A 15,662-nucleotide genomic window follows, 5' to 3' on the forward strand; every position below is an offset into this window, starting at 1 on the left:
GGTGTGCAGCTGATACTTGTCTAGCTGCATCCAGGACTCCTGGTAGACGTCGTCTTCGGAGGTTGACTTTCGCAGCAGAACACCGGCTCTGTGGCAAACACCGGGACCATCAGGACCTCTATGGCCGCCGTAGGCAGGACTGCCCTGTAAATCCACGGGGGACGTCCTTGTCCACGTGGTGTATGCGGCGAAGACCATGAGGGGCTTGCATTACCTCCAAGGCCACATCCGCCTCCGCTGGTGCGGAAGCTCTCACTGCTTCGTGATGGACATCACCCAGTGTAGTCTCCGGCTTCTGCCTGTTCCGAGCACCAAGCTTTGCAGTGCCCCAATCCAGGGAGCTGTTAGCCCCATGACGGAGTGAAGCTCAACCATGAGCGTTAATCATTTCATTGTTGTAAGCGGTCGATACTGAGCAGTCCTCCAGAAAAAGACGTTGCTCGTAGGAAAAATGACGATTGCGGGTTAGGCATGCTCATTTCTGTTTATAGTCTTGAGCCAGTAGAAATTCAACACTTTCAATTCGCGTACAGTTGTACTCACTTGAATAACCTAGGAAAGATGATGGGCTGAGTTACCCCCAACCATAATTTCAGTTCTAAATTGTCTGATTGTGAGCCAATCAGCAGTAGCTTTGATAGTAGAAATCTATATTTGCAGTTTTCGTGACTGCAGGGATCCATACTCTTTGGTTCTTTCTGTAAAGTCACATAGGTATAAAATAAATTAAATCACGACGTTTCGGGCGCAACACAAGTGCCCATCATTATGTGGAACAACCACAGCAAAAAACCATTGCTGATAGTAGAAGCAAAGACGATTTATTGACATTTATGAATAAACTATTTTTCTACTCGATTAATCAGGCCACTTTAAAAATGGCAACTGCCCCAAAATTCCTACCTCCCAAAAATGGGTAATCCCTACAATCCTATCCCATCATGACACCGCTGATGATACCAATTGTCACCAAGCCACGTAACCACCTTCTGTACACTGTCATACGTGGGTAAAGCTATGACAATTTTTCCAAATAGTGTTGTGCTATCCGATTAGTCAAGTAATCAAGCCAATAATTGCTAGAGTAATAGATTACTTAAATTATTTAACATCCCATCTGTAGATGTTAGCAATATTTGCCATAGGAGAGAATGAGCATCAGGGCCAGACCTATTTTCCAAACACATCCTCCACATCTGCGTGTCCAATGGGTCACCAATTTTTATTAAATTCCTGGCTATATAACAAAATGGCATTGCGGACAGACACTAAGATTTATTTGCACTTTTCAATGGTAAATGTTCCGTGTCAAAGGCATGATTAATACCACTAATTACTTTTTAAGTTTCTCATTAATAACAAAAACTACAATTTTTTTAATGCACTTAATTCTCACACAGCAAGGCATTTTGAAGCCGTCAGATTGTTCTCATGATTATTAAGACTCGACGGAATTGCCTAAAGCTAAGAATGGTTCCCTCATGTGATACATTAACAATGGTACAGTACAACTTATGAGGCAAACGAGGCAACAGACTGTGATAAACGACACAACATTCAAACATTAATTCTCTCCCAGGAAAACGTTTAGCTTTGTTCTGTTATAAGGAAATGTGCATTTATATACTTAAACATAAATTATGTTAATGGAGAATATCGACTGCTGGGAGGTAGGGGACAGTTTTTGAGCTACCGGGGTATATCTGCATTTTTATTTGAAGCATTTACTTTTTTTTTATAAAGTTGCTTCTGTTAAACTCTATGATTATATATATCTTCACGCATGAGGCTTGTAGTTTATCATATTGGGATAATGTACAACTATTAGAAATGGTGACCTATACTTGGTTTAAATATCAAGCTGAAAATAAGGATGTCATCTTGGCCAAAGTCATTGATGCAACCATCACCACGACAGCGCTTTCTACCTTCTGCCAGATCCTGCAGGTGCTGCAAAGCAGATAAGATCTGGATTTGAAGCTTTCGTGACTGCAAGGATTCATACTCTTAGTTTTTTCGGTAAAGTCACGTAGGTAAAAAATGATATAAAAAATAATAAAAATAAAATAATAAAAATCATGACGTTTCGGAGGCTTGTGTTTATTATTTTATTTTTATTAATTTTTATTTCATTTTTTACCTAAGTGACTTTACCGAAAAAACTAAGAGTATAGATAAGATCTGCCCTAACAGTGTCCCACCATTTACTCTTAGGTCTTAAATATCAGGCTACCTAATAGGAAACAATAGAATAATACCGTATTTATAGTCAAACTATTTTTTCCATAAGGGTTATGCATTGGTCACTTCCTTGTTAAAGAGGGAGGAAACCAGAGTGTCCGGAAAACATCCATGCATGCACACTAGGAGACAACCTTCTACAATCCTTCACTCTCGACAAACCTTGTACCACCATGTGTGAATTCAACAGCAGAAAGCACTTGAAGAAACTCCAATAAAAGAATATGGAATTTCCACCTACTGACTCGGGGATGTCGACAGATGTGAGCGTTGTCTCTTGCTCACCCGAGCACAGACACTTTGACACAAATATCTCTAAGGCAGTGTTAATGGTGAGGGTAGTAAGGTGGTGTGGGGTATTTCGCCTGCCCACACTCACTAAATGACACCGCAATGCACATTGCAATCCTGTGCTTTATTTAGAAGCTCCATGTAATCATAACCAGGAATGCCCGCATGTGGTAAAGACTGATTCAGGCAACACAACCACGAGTGTTGGTGCCTGCGGGTTCAGCGTGACCGAGTATAGGGAGAAACACGAGGCCCATGTCCACAGGGCGTGTGGAGATGGGAGAGGATGGTGTACACATACGATCAGGACTACTGTAAAACATGCCAGGATAAGAACTGAACAACCCAAGGTGTTGAAGACCGTGTGTTGAATCCGGATTCTCAACATCGGCTGCATAATAATGTGTTGAAGGAAAATGTTATGGAACACAGCCGCTTAGTCTTAATTGGACAATATCGTGTGCTCTTCATCCAGATCTGAACACCACTGTGGAATGGGAGAAAGCCTCTTCCACCATCAGAATCAACCACATTATCTCTGGGTTTTTAAGCCCATTTAAACAGTTTCAGGTGCCATGTGGTCCGCTGTGCCAAAATCAAACATTCCTGGGGTATCTGGGGCAACCAACTGTGCTACTACAGTGATGTGCCACAGGAAGCTACACACATGCTGAATACTGCTGACTCAGCAGAGGACACTAAATGGTTCAAGACAATTACTGTATTTTAGTATATTGGACCGTATCTTGTTGGTCTTGTCCACATTCAATCGCTACATATAGGGCAATCGTAATGGTATCCATATAGAGGGAACAGTGTATATTCTGGCCATGTTGAGGAGTAGGAGTGAGGGCCACCATGTGATGATGCCTTCTTCTTTCATAACATTTATGAAGGGCATCTATTAGACATTCAGTGTGTGATACTGTCACACAAACGCATGGTTTACAAGTGTTGTGATCTGGGAGGCCACCTTCCATAAAATGCAATATGCTATTGTAAGTATTCATGTACAAATAATTAAAGAAGATATTTGCATACCTATCAACCTAAGAAGATTCACTGTTTGGCCATGCTCCTTATGTTTTGTGCTTCCAAACCTGCTGGGGCTATGAGGTAACCGGTAGTTAGCAGTGTAGAAAGAGATTATTGAATCCATATGTTTAGAGTGCTGAGTGTGTTATACCCTCATATAAAACAGTTTTCTCGGCTGAAAATAACTACCCTGGCCAGCCTCGTAAAAAAGTCTCCATCCTGCTGACAATGCAATTTGCCAATCATTATGCCTCATCTAATAGCCTTTCAATAAACAGGGAATGAGGTGGCAGGATTACCACTTGGGGTTGCAATAGGAGTGGTGTGTGCATTGTGTTGTTGTTGTATTGTTCTATTGGTAATATGGACAAGGTTGTTGTATAGTTGTAATATTAGTAGTAGTGTGTGCTCGGTGGTCACGGAAATGGCTCGTAAAATAAAATATTTAGCAAGCACTGCTGAGATTCGGTTAAAACTGTGAGGTTGTTTTTCACCTAGGTGAAAGGTTTGTCTGAAAGAGCACATTTCATAGTTTCAGCCGTCTTCTCGAACAGAAGAAACACTTTCATAAAACATACCAAAGTGTGCCCAATGCAGTTACGTCTGACTCAAAGGACAACAATGTTGGAGAGCAAAATATACAAGTCTGCACCACAGCTCAACGTAGATGCATAATGTAGGCTATTTAAGAGGATGTTACGATAATCTACAATGACAGCCTTAGCTTGTCAAATATGATCTCAAAGACTCCTCGAAGAATAGAAGTCAGAAAACTTCTACAAATATACATACAAAACATGCGCGATTCTATTATTTATGACTTGGATTAAAGAAGTAGTTAAGGCCAGAAAAATTGGCATGTTTATATTATATTTTTCCACTTTTTTCCCGAGTGTTGTTTTGCAAAATGCTAAAGCTGCCCTGTAGTCTCTTCATTACCTACTGTCATCACCCAGAAATGTCTGTCCGTCCCGCGTGTGACGTCACTCCACATGAGGCCCACCTCCCCGCGTGACGTCACTCCACGAGGCCCCCCCCCCCCCGCGTGACGTCGCTCCACATGAGGCCCACCCCCCCCCCGCGTGACGTCACTCCCACATGAGGCCCACCCCCCCCGCGTGACGTCACTCCACATGAGGCCCACCCCCCTCATTAATATTCATGAGTGGGTGGATTTTTACACTAACGCAGAGGAAGGTCGAACTGAATAAAATTATTTATTACACAAAGTCGCTACAAATATGACGTTTCTTTACAGAAAGTGACGGTAAAAAAGAAACCTACGCAGCAGTGCTATTTCCGTGCGTGACGTCAGTGCAGAAGAGCCCCCCCCCCTTCATTAATATTCATGCACCACGTGGAAATTTACACTAACGCACAAGGTCGCGCACTCCACATGCTGCACCCCTCCCCAATAACCATTAGCGGGTGACGTCACTCCACATGGAGCAACTCCCCCCCCCCCCCCTCATTAATAATCATGAGCTGAATAATTTTTCTTTTGAATATTTCAGATTTACTGCAATATACACCCGGCCTTTGGACGGGTAAAAAGGCTAGTCCTTAATACTCAAGGTGTTCAATGCCTATCCATCCTTATTATATAATGTAGATAGCTCCATGCCTTCCCGAATGGCCTGTAAGCTGAAAGACTGACTTGTGTTTTTAAGCAAGTATCAGAATCTTTATTTATCCTGGAGGAATCCTATGAGCTATCAAGCTCGTTTTCACAGATGTCCAGTAAGTAAACGTACTAGTTTCTGTTTTAAATAGCAGTGGATTACAATTAAAATAATACATAATTATTAAAATTGCCACAACTTTCAAGGGCTCACAATGTATCATAGGGCTCCTTGTCCATGGCTGATTAATGGTAATCTCCAACTGATAGCCATTCTCTGGCAAGCACAAGAATAGCTCTTAAATAGATGCAGCATGTGCAGTGGATTATAACACGTTAAGAGGAGTTTTACTGAATAATAATACAGCAGAAAGAGAAACACGTGATCTCCCACACATGCATTTCTCGCTTTTCCTTGCACTCGTTTGCTTGTAAAACATTTGCTCGCTCTTTTGCATGCATGTATGGTCTCCTGAATAGGGCAGTGCAGCCTATTACAGGCTGTTGGTTCAAGTGCTTGTTCGCGAACACCTATTAAGGCTGGCACGGCACAAATGGATGTTGTGACCAGCATCACCTCCAGCTGCTGATGTTTACAAATTATAAGATATTTGCTTAAAGCATAGTCGACTGAGTGGAGGCCCACGATCGGTTCAGACTGATGCTAGCCATTGCCAGCGATAAAATTCAGGTCGCTAGGTACATAGCGCAGTGCACAAACCACGATGTTGCCGCTTGTGAATGCAGTCTTTAACACACACACTTGCTCGCTCGCATACATACTTACTTATATACGCAATAATTCGCACACACATACCCAGTCTCAGGCTGTACCTATGCTCTTGATTTCTGTGCTTCTGTTGGAGAAAATTCTGATTATGGCAATGATAATATTGATGATGAATGATTATGATGATGTATCATTCAGTAAAGGTTATTATGTATAATTAGACCTGTCAGTACAAACACTATACATCATGTTCATTCAGTACTCCATGGGTGCCTGACGGCATGCATTTTGATGCACAAATATTTTGGACATTTACCAAATTTTGTATGCTGCTTGTAATATGGGATGCTATTCTACATTATAAAATGTGTATAAGCATTGACTTAATAACTGAATGCATATGGTCGATTTAAAAACATTTGGAAGTATTATTGCAAAAATCTAATTTACATCCGAAAAAACGTTAACTGATAAATTGGGTATATTTAAAAACGGTGAGAACACTTCATGAATTGGAGACACAAAGTGCACATTTTGAATTATATGCATCAACAGATTAGCAATTAATAAAAATTGAGGGCTTTGCTAAAGCCAATTATATATTATACAAATATTGTGATTTTATTCAGTGCATCTAAAGTTATCCTGTAAGGAAAACATAAATAAACAAGCAAATAGATAAGGAATAAACATTGAACAAATTACAGATGGCCTACATGCAACACAGTCTTACATATACAATCAATAAGCTCCCATCACCTCCACCAGGCGGCATGTCTGCGGGTATGATAGTAGCTCTACATCACTCCAAAACGGATCAGAAGTGCACTACATTCCATCCGTAAATGCCACATTTGGCATCAAAACACAACCATCTACAACCAGAGCTCTGTTGCTGCCCATATAGCCATCTCAGCTTCTGAGCCAAGGCAGCATATGCAAGTTTCCAAGTTGTGTTCAACTGGGAGCCCTAATGGTACACATGTGACGCAATGTTCTTTTTTACGGGTTTCGATATATCACTCTGGCTGAGTCGCAAAGTATATGCAATGAGTGGATATGTGCCAAGGCGACAGCTGCAATATTGCAAAGTTATTCCACTGATAGTGCTCAACACATGTTGCTCGAGTTAAATGTTTCCGTGTGGACAAAGCTTAAGACCACACAGTTGACGAAAAGTTTTTTTTCTGTGGTCATCTCACTGATGTACACCGAGCACGTTCCGTTCAAGTGTGTTCGCGGCTGTGTACGTGGGGAATTCAGAAGAACAAGTATGGTGCGGTATGTTGGCTTACTTGCCTGGCGTGTTTGTGCAAAAGTGCACACCTAGCAGAGGTCGCAACCGGGTACCCGATACCCATACCCTACCCGATACCCGGCTACCCATACCCGGCCGGGTACGGGTATCCGTTTGCGACCCTGGTGCGGCCGGGTACGGGTAGACCGTGAGTCACTGGTGAGTGACTGTTTGTCACTCATTTCCCAACATCTTGTCTCTTCTCTCAATTCAAGTTCCTAGAATCAACCCACCCGCGCCTGCAACATGGCTTCATCCCAGAGGTCGCAATCAGGTACCCGATACCCGTACCCTACCCGATACCCGGCTACGGGTACCCGTTTGCGACCCTGGTGCGGCCGGGTACGGGTAAGGAATAAAAACCCATTTGCGACCTCTGACACCTAGGTCAATGCTTGCGACACAGCCTGCCGTGCACACATCGCCACATATGCCCTGCACGTTTTGATAGACGGTGCCGAGTCGTTGCACTCGCTCTATTCCCAAACGCTTCCCAAGGAATCGTGGAATGCGTTTGCGTGCATGCATGTGTAGATTTTCGCTGGGGGCTGTTACGGTGAGAAACCCTGACAGCTGTCACAATGGCAAACGGGTTATTTCCCTAGAGTAAGCGCAAGGACACAGGAGGAGAAGAGGAAGCAAGAAGAAAAAGATTAGATTAAACCCCGGGAGAAAAACTGTGAAGCAAAATTTACAATAAAAGTTCTATACCAGCCATGACTAGGGCAATACAAGAATGTTTTACTTGAGAAATGATATTTCATATACTTCATGACTTCTTATGAATAGATAATTTGCCAGAGAGGCAATATGTATTTTTTTTTTTATAAAAGTCACTTTTGATTATGTGAACATTAATTCATATTTAAAAGGGCCTATCAGATAATATGGATTCACAAGATATAGCTCAATATTACAATAATTCCATGGGAAGTGAGAAAACTTAGTTCTTTAAAAGTAAATGCATTTTAAACAAGGGTACACCCGCTATTGTGGACTGAAGCACAAGTGGCTTAAATGTCCTCGGCCTATAAGTATGTGTGCATGCATGCTGAACTTCTTTTGTGCTGTACATAGCCAACCGTGCTAATTGGGGGTGCTTTTGAAGAGTAACTACCAACGTTGTTTTTACATTGTCAATCAGTGAGAATCACTGTCCTCGGGACAAACATAACTATCCAACACTTTTGCAAAGAAAGCACCTTAAAAATGCGATAAAAAAAAATTGAAGATCAAGGTGCGGGCAGCACACCACAATGTAGTAGGCGGCTCTCTTATTTTTCAGTCATTTCATTTCTTAATTACAACCAGTTTTGAACCACATATGATTAATCAATTGACTTCATGGATTGTACCCATTAGATGAAAAATGCAGGCTTTGGTTGATTAAGAAACTTGCCAAAGGTATTAACCCATGTGGTTTAAGAGAGGTGACAACGCATATGGGTCAACGGGTTTATTTTTTTATATTCATTTATATATAAAATACACCATTCGGGTGTATATTCATTTATTTCCTTTAAAAATCGTCAAAATCCTCCACAGCTACGGAGCAACGGTGTTCTGCTTCTGCCCGGCTAGTGCAGTTAAAGTGAAGGGTCTGAGGTAACCACGTGACGAGATTCACTTTTCCAGTTTGTGTTTTGGTGAACTCTTGCCTGCAATGGTAGTTAATGCTATGGATAATACAACAAGATTACAAAGGTAAAGCTGCAGCCATGAAATTGTTTGCTCATGCCATTGTTGGTGGAAGGGTCTCGGACATGGCAAGTTCGAGAGAGGCCCTTTGGAGGGTGTGTGGCCTACTCTTTCACGCTGGCATGACATCTCGGAAGAGATGTCGGACATTCGCACGTGACCTGCAATCAACTAACTGTGGTGTACCAATTTATACTGCCAAGTGGGCATGGGCTGGGAGATGGAAGAAACTTTCCCACTGTTTCAGGTTCCGCGCCAGGAGATTAAATCAGACCGGCAACCTCTGAATTGTAACCTGGGTATGATAACCATTAGGCGTTTGCAGCATCCCATGGGGAATGTATGCTAATTAGTAACCGATTGGGCCGATGTGAGCACCGGCACCGATTAAGAAAAAAGCAATGTAACGCAGGGAGATGGCCGAATATGCAGAAATATTCTTTCCGTAGCACAGAACCACTGAGAAACACAAAGCTCTCATTTGCCTGTGCCTGACAATAATTATGCATAAATCAGTCCAACAAACATGCCCATTGTCAGATCCAAAGAGAGAATAAAATGTTTTGATTGAAACCTACCCTGACAAGTCCATCACCAAGCACAAAGCATGCTTTCTTTCAAATGGCAATTCTTTTGGATTCGATTTCCAGCATGTTACGTACACCTAAAGATATTCAACTGAGCGTAATACCTTGTCTTCTTATTGCCTCTGCTGAGCCAAATTCATCAGTTAATTTGTATGATGTGTGTAGAACATTAATGTCACACAAGACGAGCTTTGTCCTCTTGATTTTTCAATTATATTGGAGCATATTAGATTCATTTATGTGTGGGTTTTTATTTATTTTTTACTTGATTTTGTACGTTTTTTTCCAGTATAAAATGGTTTAATGTAAATAAAGAAGAAATTTACACCATGTTCCTGCTGAGGTACGATTGTAATAGCAAAGCCAGATGTTGTACACGAAAATAGCACAACTTAGCAAACTGCAACATATGGCAGGATAAATTATTCATGGCACAAGTAGAAGTTTTTAAGTGCAAGAAAATTATTTACAGGGTGCTAAGAAAGCAGACCTGACTTTGGTACTGTAAATAGTAGTTCACTGCCAAGCAAGGAGAGATGGTGGTTCATAACCAAGCGCACACATGCCCAAGCGGCAATGTTACAAACAGCACTATCTCTATTCTTTGGGTCTTTCGGTAAAGCCACGTAGATATAAAAATTATAAAAAAAATCTAAATATCATGACGTTTCGATCGCAACACAAGCAATCGCCACCAGGTGAAAAAGTATAGCGGGAGAGCTGCTGAGGCAGGATGTTATATAGGTTTGAGATGAGTGTAGCCCAAGGGTAAGTGGGCGGGGCTAGAGAGATGGAATTTGCGTGTAAATGTAAGATCGGAGAGCTGAGCTACCTCCACGACTACGAAGCTGTGGAGGTGGCCATTGTATTGTGAGAGATTAGCATGTCAATCTGTTAATGTAAGATTAGCATGTCAATGTAAGAGAACCACCGCAATGGTGGCTGTGTTAGTGAGACATTTAGCCTGTTAAAAAACCGAGAGTCACCGCCACATCGAGGGAAAGAAGCAGCGGTGGCTGTGTTAGTGAGAAAGACCCAAAGAATATGAATTCCTGCAGTCACGAAAGCTTTAAGTCAAGCACTATCTCTCTTCCCTCCAATCTCAAATATTATACTTGCTTAAATCACAAATACATTCGAAATATAGAATTCAACAAGCTGATCTTTCAGGAAAAATATCCTCACCTCTCTTTATCCAATATCTCTAGAGTCCTAAATATTTTTGGAAAAGTCGCATATGCATTGGGGATTATTCATTGGGTTTGCGTATTTAAACAGAATGTTTATTAATGTGCATCGCTTCTTGGACTACGCTAGAAATAAACAGTATCCTTTACATGCCCTCAGCTGCTTTCACAGGTAAATGGTTTTCCACTCACCAATTTCTATTATCGGAGAGCCCATTAGATAACATCCAACCAAAGAAATTTACAGGATCCAGCCAACATAAGCAACCAATTTGCCGGATCCGTTTTCTTTCCCCTCCTCAATTCCAACAAACAGCCGTATCTGAGTGTCACACTCTTTGCATTAGCAGGCTTGATAAAAAGAGAAATGGCTTTTCTTCAATGCACCTGTCCCTACCTTTAAGCGCTTCCTGACATGCATTAACCCTCCTTCCTGCAATTCTCTCAACTGGGAATGAGATTAAAATTGGGTAAGGTTTGAAACAGTTTACCCCAGAACAATCATGTCTGTGGCTGAGCACACAGCTCGCTTCGTCTCTCTAGCCAAACTTTGAGACATGTTTTTTTTTAATTATAAATAGTCCTGTGAGTGGCTAGTGCATCACAACAACCTCTCAACAAATCTGGTTCAATTCCAAACAAGGAAGCACATTTTAACAGAACCCAGGGAGTCAACTTGACCCTTGATGAACTCAAGTTTATTCAATGGGACAATTCCATCACGAATGCCCTGTTAACAAGAATATCTAGTTACTCGTTCAAGTTCATTTATTAGGTATAGCCCTGTGAGCCATTCGGCTCTTGAATCGGGTGCAACCGCAACAAACAACAAACAAAAACATGAACAAGAAAACATCTTAAAGTGAATATGTGACTAAGTGCAAACAGAAAATCCAAGAAAAGACTGCAAAATAATGCAGAAAAAACACCGTACACCAACGCCGTGTGCAAACATCCCAGTGGGATGTGGATACAATGGAGTTGCCAGTAGAAGCTTGCGATGCAAGCACTGGGTCAGTGGTTCCTATCCTGCAGCCCACAGACCACTGATGATCCACCAAGGCCATGGGAGGTGGTCTGTCGAACTGTTGTAGACACTAAAGTTGTGAAGTAGTTTTATATTTAAAATAGTTTTATATTGAAAACAATTTATTGGTGCATGGTCTGTAAAAAAATGTTTGAGGGTTTAAAGTGGCCAGAAAGGTTTGGAACCACTGTACTAGGGCCACTGAACATGTTCCATCTCAAACCCATCTTGTCTCTGTCATCCACTGGGAGTTTACCTGACTGATACACATTCCAAACTTAAATGTTTGAACACCCCAATACATGACTTTGTATTTGAGTGATTGATGTCTTGAGCATCACAGACATAAATGTACCTCTCAAAAGCTTTTATTTTAGAACAACAGTATTTTAAAAAACATGTTTTTGAATTGTTATATTAATTTTTCTAATAATAGTGATTAGAGATAAAATGTTACTGCTGATGAATTTAAACTAGAATGACAACATTAATAGTGTTGTAGTGATAAATTATCTCTGCCGTAAGGTTTCTTACGAGCATCCCGATCTTTATTTGATTTTTAAAAAATACATTAATTTTGCATATTTATGTATTCCCAAATATAGGAATGCAGCAAATTGTATCCTAAAAGGCAAAGTTAAAGCTTGAAAACTATTGAAAAATGGAAATTATGAAGCTTAAGGGGGGCAAATTATCATTGAAGGACGACCTTAAAATATGGAAATCAGTTGTGTGCCTTTAAGCATTAAAAGTGCTGATTTGTCAACAGCAAACTGGCACATCTGAAAGTGACGAATACATTTGACACACTCGATTATCGTAACATGAGTCTATTACTAATTGAATATCACAATCATCTTAGGTCAGTCTATATTTGTATGCCTCAAGTGAATTGGGTGAATTATCTGCCTCGGTGGCAGTGATTAGAAAGCTCTACTTCAAATACAGGTGGAGGTCAATTCTGCCCATCATTTTTCCGAGGAGGTCCATTCTGCCCATCATTTTTTCATCACTTTGTGGGAAGACGAAAGCATTCATCTTACTGATATGCCTCCAAACATGGGAATATGAAATATCAACTATTTGCTCAGTGTTGCCCAATATAGATGAGCCGGGAGCTGCTGACTTTTCACTGCGAGAATACAGAAAGGGGCTTTCTTCACCGATGGCAGGCTAAACGGTAGCGACGCACAGCGTCGGGACCCAGCTCCCTCACCATTGTTACCTTGGTGACCCACTCCGAGTGTCCGGTGAGCGTGTTGAGACAGGCGGCGGACGAGAGCGACCAGATCTTGACGGCGAAGTCGGCCGAGCCGCTCACCAAGATGTCCAGCTCATCTCGGTAATCCACGCTGAACACTGCGTACGGAACAACCGCGGCACACAAGCGAAAACACAGCGAGCGAGCTTTAGAAAATTAGATAGAGATTTAAGTTTCCTTCGTGCCTTTACTCCCAATTACATGCATCGAATAACTGTGCAAATTTTAAATTATTTGTAACAATTGGGAGTTGGTGTCCAAATTATTGTAACAATTGGGAGTGGGTGTCCATGCAAGCTGGGGTTGGGTGGCTTAGCTACATAGAAACAATCTGGGTACTTTATTATGTCAAGAGGCTAGAGCTTGGATGTTTAGAATATGCTTTATTGCTAAAATCCATTTGTATGAGTAAGTTATTGGTCAAGAGTGCATTACCCGTTCCACCCATCACCCTTGATAAAATCCCTAAACATTGAGTAAGCATCTTTGAAAGGTGGCAATACACACTCTGGAGCAAAGGAAATAAAGAATAAACACAGCATGTTCTGGGTTCAAGGGCAGTATGTTTCACAGTTCTCACTTTGTCCCAATGAGCAGAAAAGTAATTTGCTGGTCCAGTATAGTACGTGTTGAGGGTGATCAATTTCGAAGGTCAGTTTAACATGCATCTAGGAATGTTTTGTAATGTTAACCCTTTGCGAGGACTTAAAAGACATCAATTTGAATATGGAGAAAATGACCAAAGTAATATACGTGACTAGCTTTACTACCCGGCTTCGCCCGGGACTTGGATTCACCACGCCCGGCTGCCTTTGTCCCCCCAGTGGCGATGTTCACACACCACACCAGTTACTCGTTTGAGGCTGAGTCGACCAAGGGGAGGCCTAGGACCGGTTCAAATAATTGTCACCGGTGGTGGCCGTGAGCGGGAATCGAACTCGGGTCGCCGGGTTTGTAGCGCAGCGTGCTAACCACGACACTACCGCTCCCCCCACACACACACGAGCGCGCGCGTCCATAGGTACACATATACGCGCTTGCTGCAGACACACACAACTTTCAGGGTGAGTACGGCAGTAAACGACTGAAATTATAAAGCATCAATGCTGCGCGAAGAACGCCTTAGACCTGCAACACATTTGTATTTCACTTTACCCGCTGAGGGTTGGGGGGAGGTGACATGAGCAGGCACACTCCGTTACACTTCCGCATACGGGTCACATGACAGATGTGACGTCACAGCTCACTTGCTGTGCAAAATATATGCATTATTGCGCCCCCCCCCCCAAAAAAAAATATACAAAAGTCTATTTTTATAATTTTTGCATGGTGTACAGTCTGTAAAGTACCCACATGGCAAATTTCAAGTTTTTTGCATGTTGGGAAGTATACTAAACATTTTGAAGAGATACACATTCACAAATTTCCCTTTTATATATATAGATTGTATCTATCCGTGAGATTTAAGACCCCAAGAACATATACTGGTGCAACCAAATGTAATAACATGTTATCAATTATTTTGCCTCACCAACTGTATTGAAGGACAATATATGAAAGTGTTTCATCGTGATCATATTAGCACCAGCTGTAATTATTGAACTCCTGCATGAAGGCCTCTCTGCCATAATACATCTCAGGCTCTCAGGCGTGTTACCAGTCTCACTCTCGTCAATCGGCAATCTTCTCTTCTAGCGATGTGTCCTTTGCAAGTCTATTTTTTATGCAGTAATCATGCTAAGTTGAGTTTCTTCTTTGATCCATGTATTCTATTTCAGTCCCTCAGTATAAATCCCAGCATGCATATCTCCAAGGTGATAATCCATCACCAAGGCTATGCACAATGACATAACAAGATATTTTCCAGTATGTTAAATTGTAGAAATGAGTGTTTATTGCATGTGTAATAATAGCCATAGAGGGTTCACGTGGGGATTGGCTTGCCGGTCCTGCTTGTAGCCAATAAGGGTTGAGATAGGGACCATGGCCCAGGCGTGATCACGACAGGTCATCAGGAGTGATTGGCCTAGCCATTCGGGGCCCCAGCTAATGGGGAGCCGGATGAGGGGCGTGGTCCCGGGATTGACAGGGAACCATCGAGAATGGTCGAAGCTGTCCATGAACGATTGGCTGGGGGGACCACGTGACGAAGGTATTAAGAGAGAGTGAGGAAGAACGATCGGGAGCAGACTGAAACTGACAAGAGCAGGGTCACGCGCGGACGGGGCTCTGGGTGCCACGTGCGCGGTGGGGACTTGGTGCGAAGTCTGTCCTCTCTCCGTTGTCTGCCAGCAATGGAGAGTGAGTGAGCAAAGTGTATTGTGGAGTGGAAATAAAAGGACTGATCCCGAAGCCGTCTCAAGAAAGATTATTACACATGCATAAGACAACTGCAGCACTTGCTTAAAGATATAATCACGAGCTTTTTTTGTAGACCATAGCCTGAAGACCACATGCAGTCTCCAGAGAACTCTTATAATTCACTGACAAGCCCATGATAAAAAAAAAATCTAATGAAATGTTTGTTTATGGAATTGGTGTATGTACTAACAATGCCACAATTCGTCAGTTTACAATTAATAATTTGAAGACACAAAGTTACTTTAACCAAGTTACATCACAGCTACATATGCATACAAAAAATACTATTTCGCTCCAAAGCCAATTAAAAAATAAAAACTGTGGCT

At 41.8% G+C, this 15,662-nt stretch overlaps 1 protein-coding gene across 4 annotated transcripts in view; it reads right to left on the reverse strand.

Moving 5' to 3' along the window:
- The window catches only part of FBXW2 (F-box and WD repeat domain containing 2), a 127,086-nt gene that overhangs the window by 31,104 nt on the left and 80,320 nt on the right, over nucleotides 1-15,662 (reverse strand). For 2 of the 4 annotated variants that reach the window (XM_078603446.1, XM_078603444.1), the window contains one exon: nucleotides 12,940-13,073. In XM_078603446.1, coding sequence (XP_078459572.1) covers nucleotides 12,940-13,073 — 134 coding nt within the window. Of the gene's footprint in view, nucleotides 1-12,930; nucleotides 13,074-15,662 lie in introns of all 4 variants that reach the window. The other 2 variants (XM_078603445.1, XM_078603443.1) reach the window with 1 other exon arrangement.

The sequence above is a fragment of the Lampetra planeri genome, chromosome 20 (assembly GCF_965212315.1).
Source record: "Lampetra planeri chromosome 20, kcLamPlan1.2.h2, whole genome shotgun sequence".
NCBI classification, from domain to species: domain Eukaryota; kingdom Metazoa; phylum Chordata; class Hyperoartia; order Petromyzontiformes; family Petromyzontidae; genus Lampetra; species Lampetra planeri.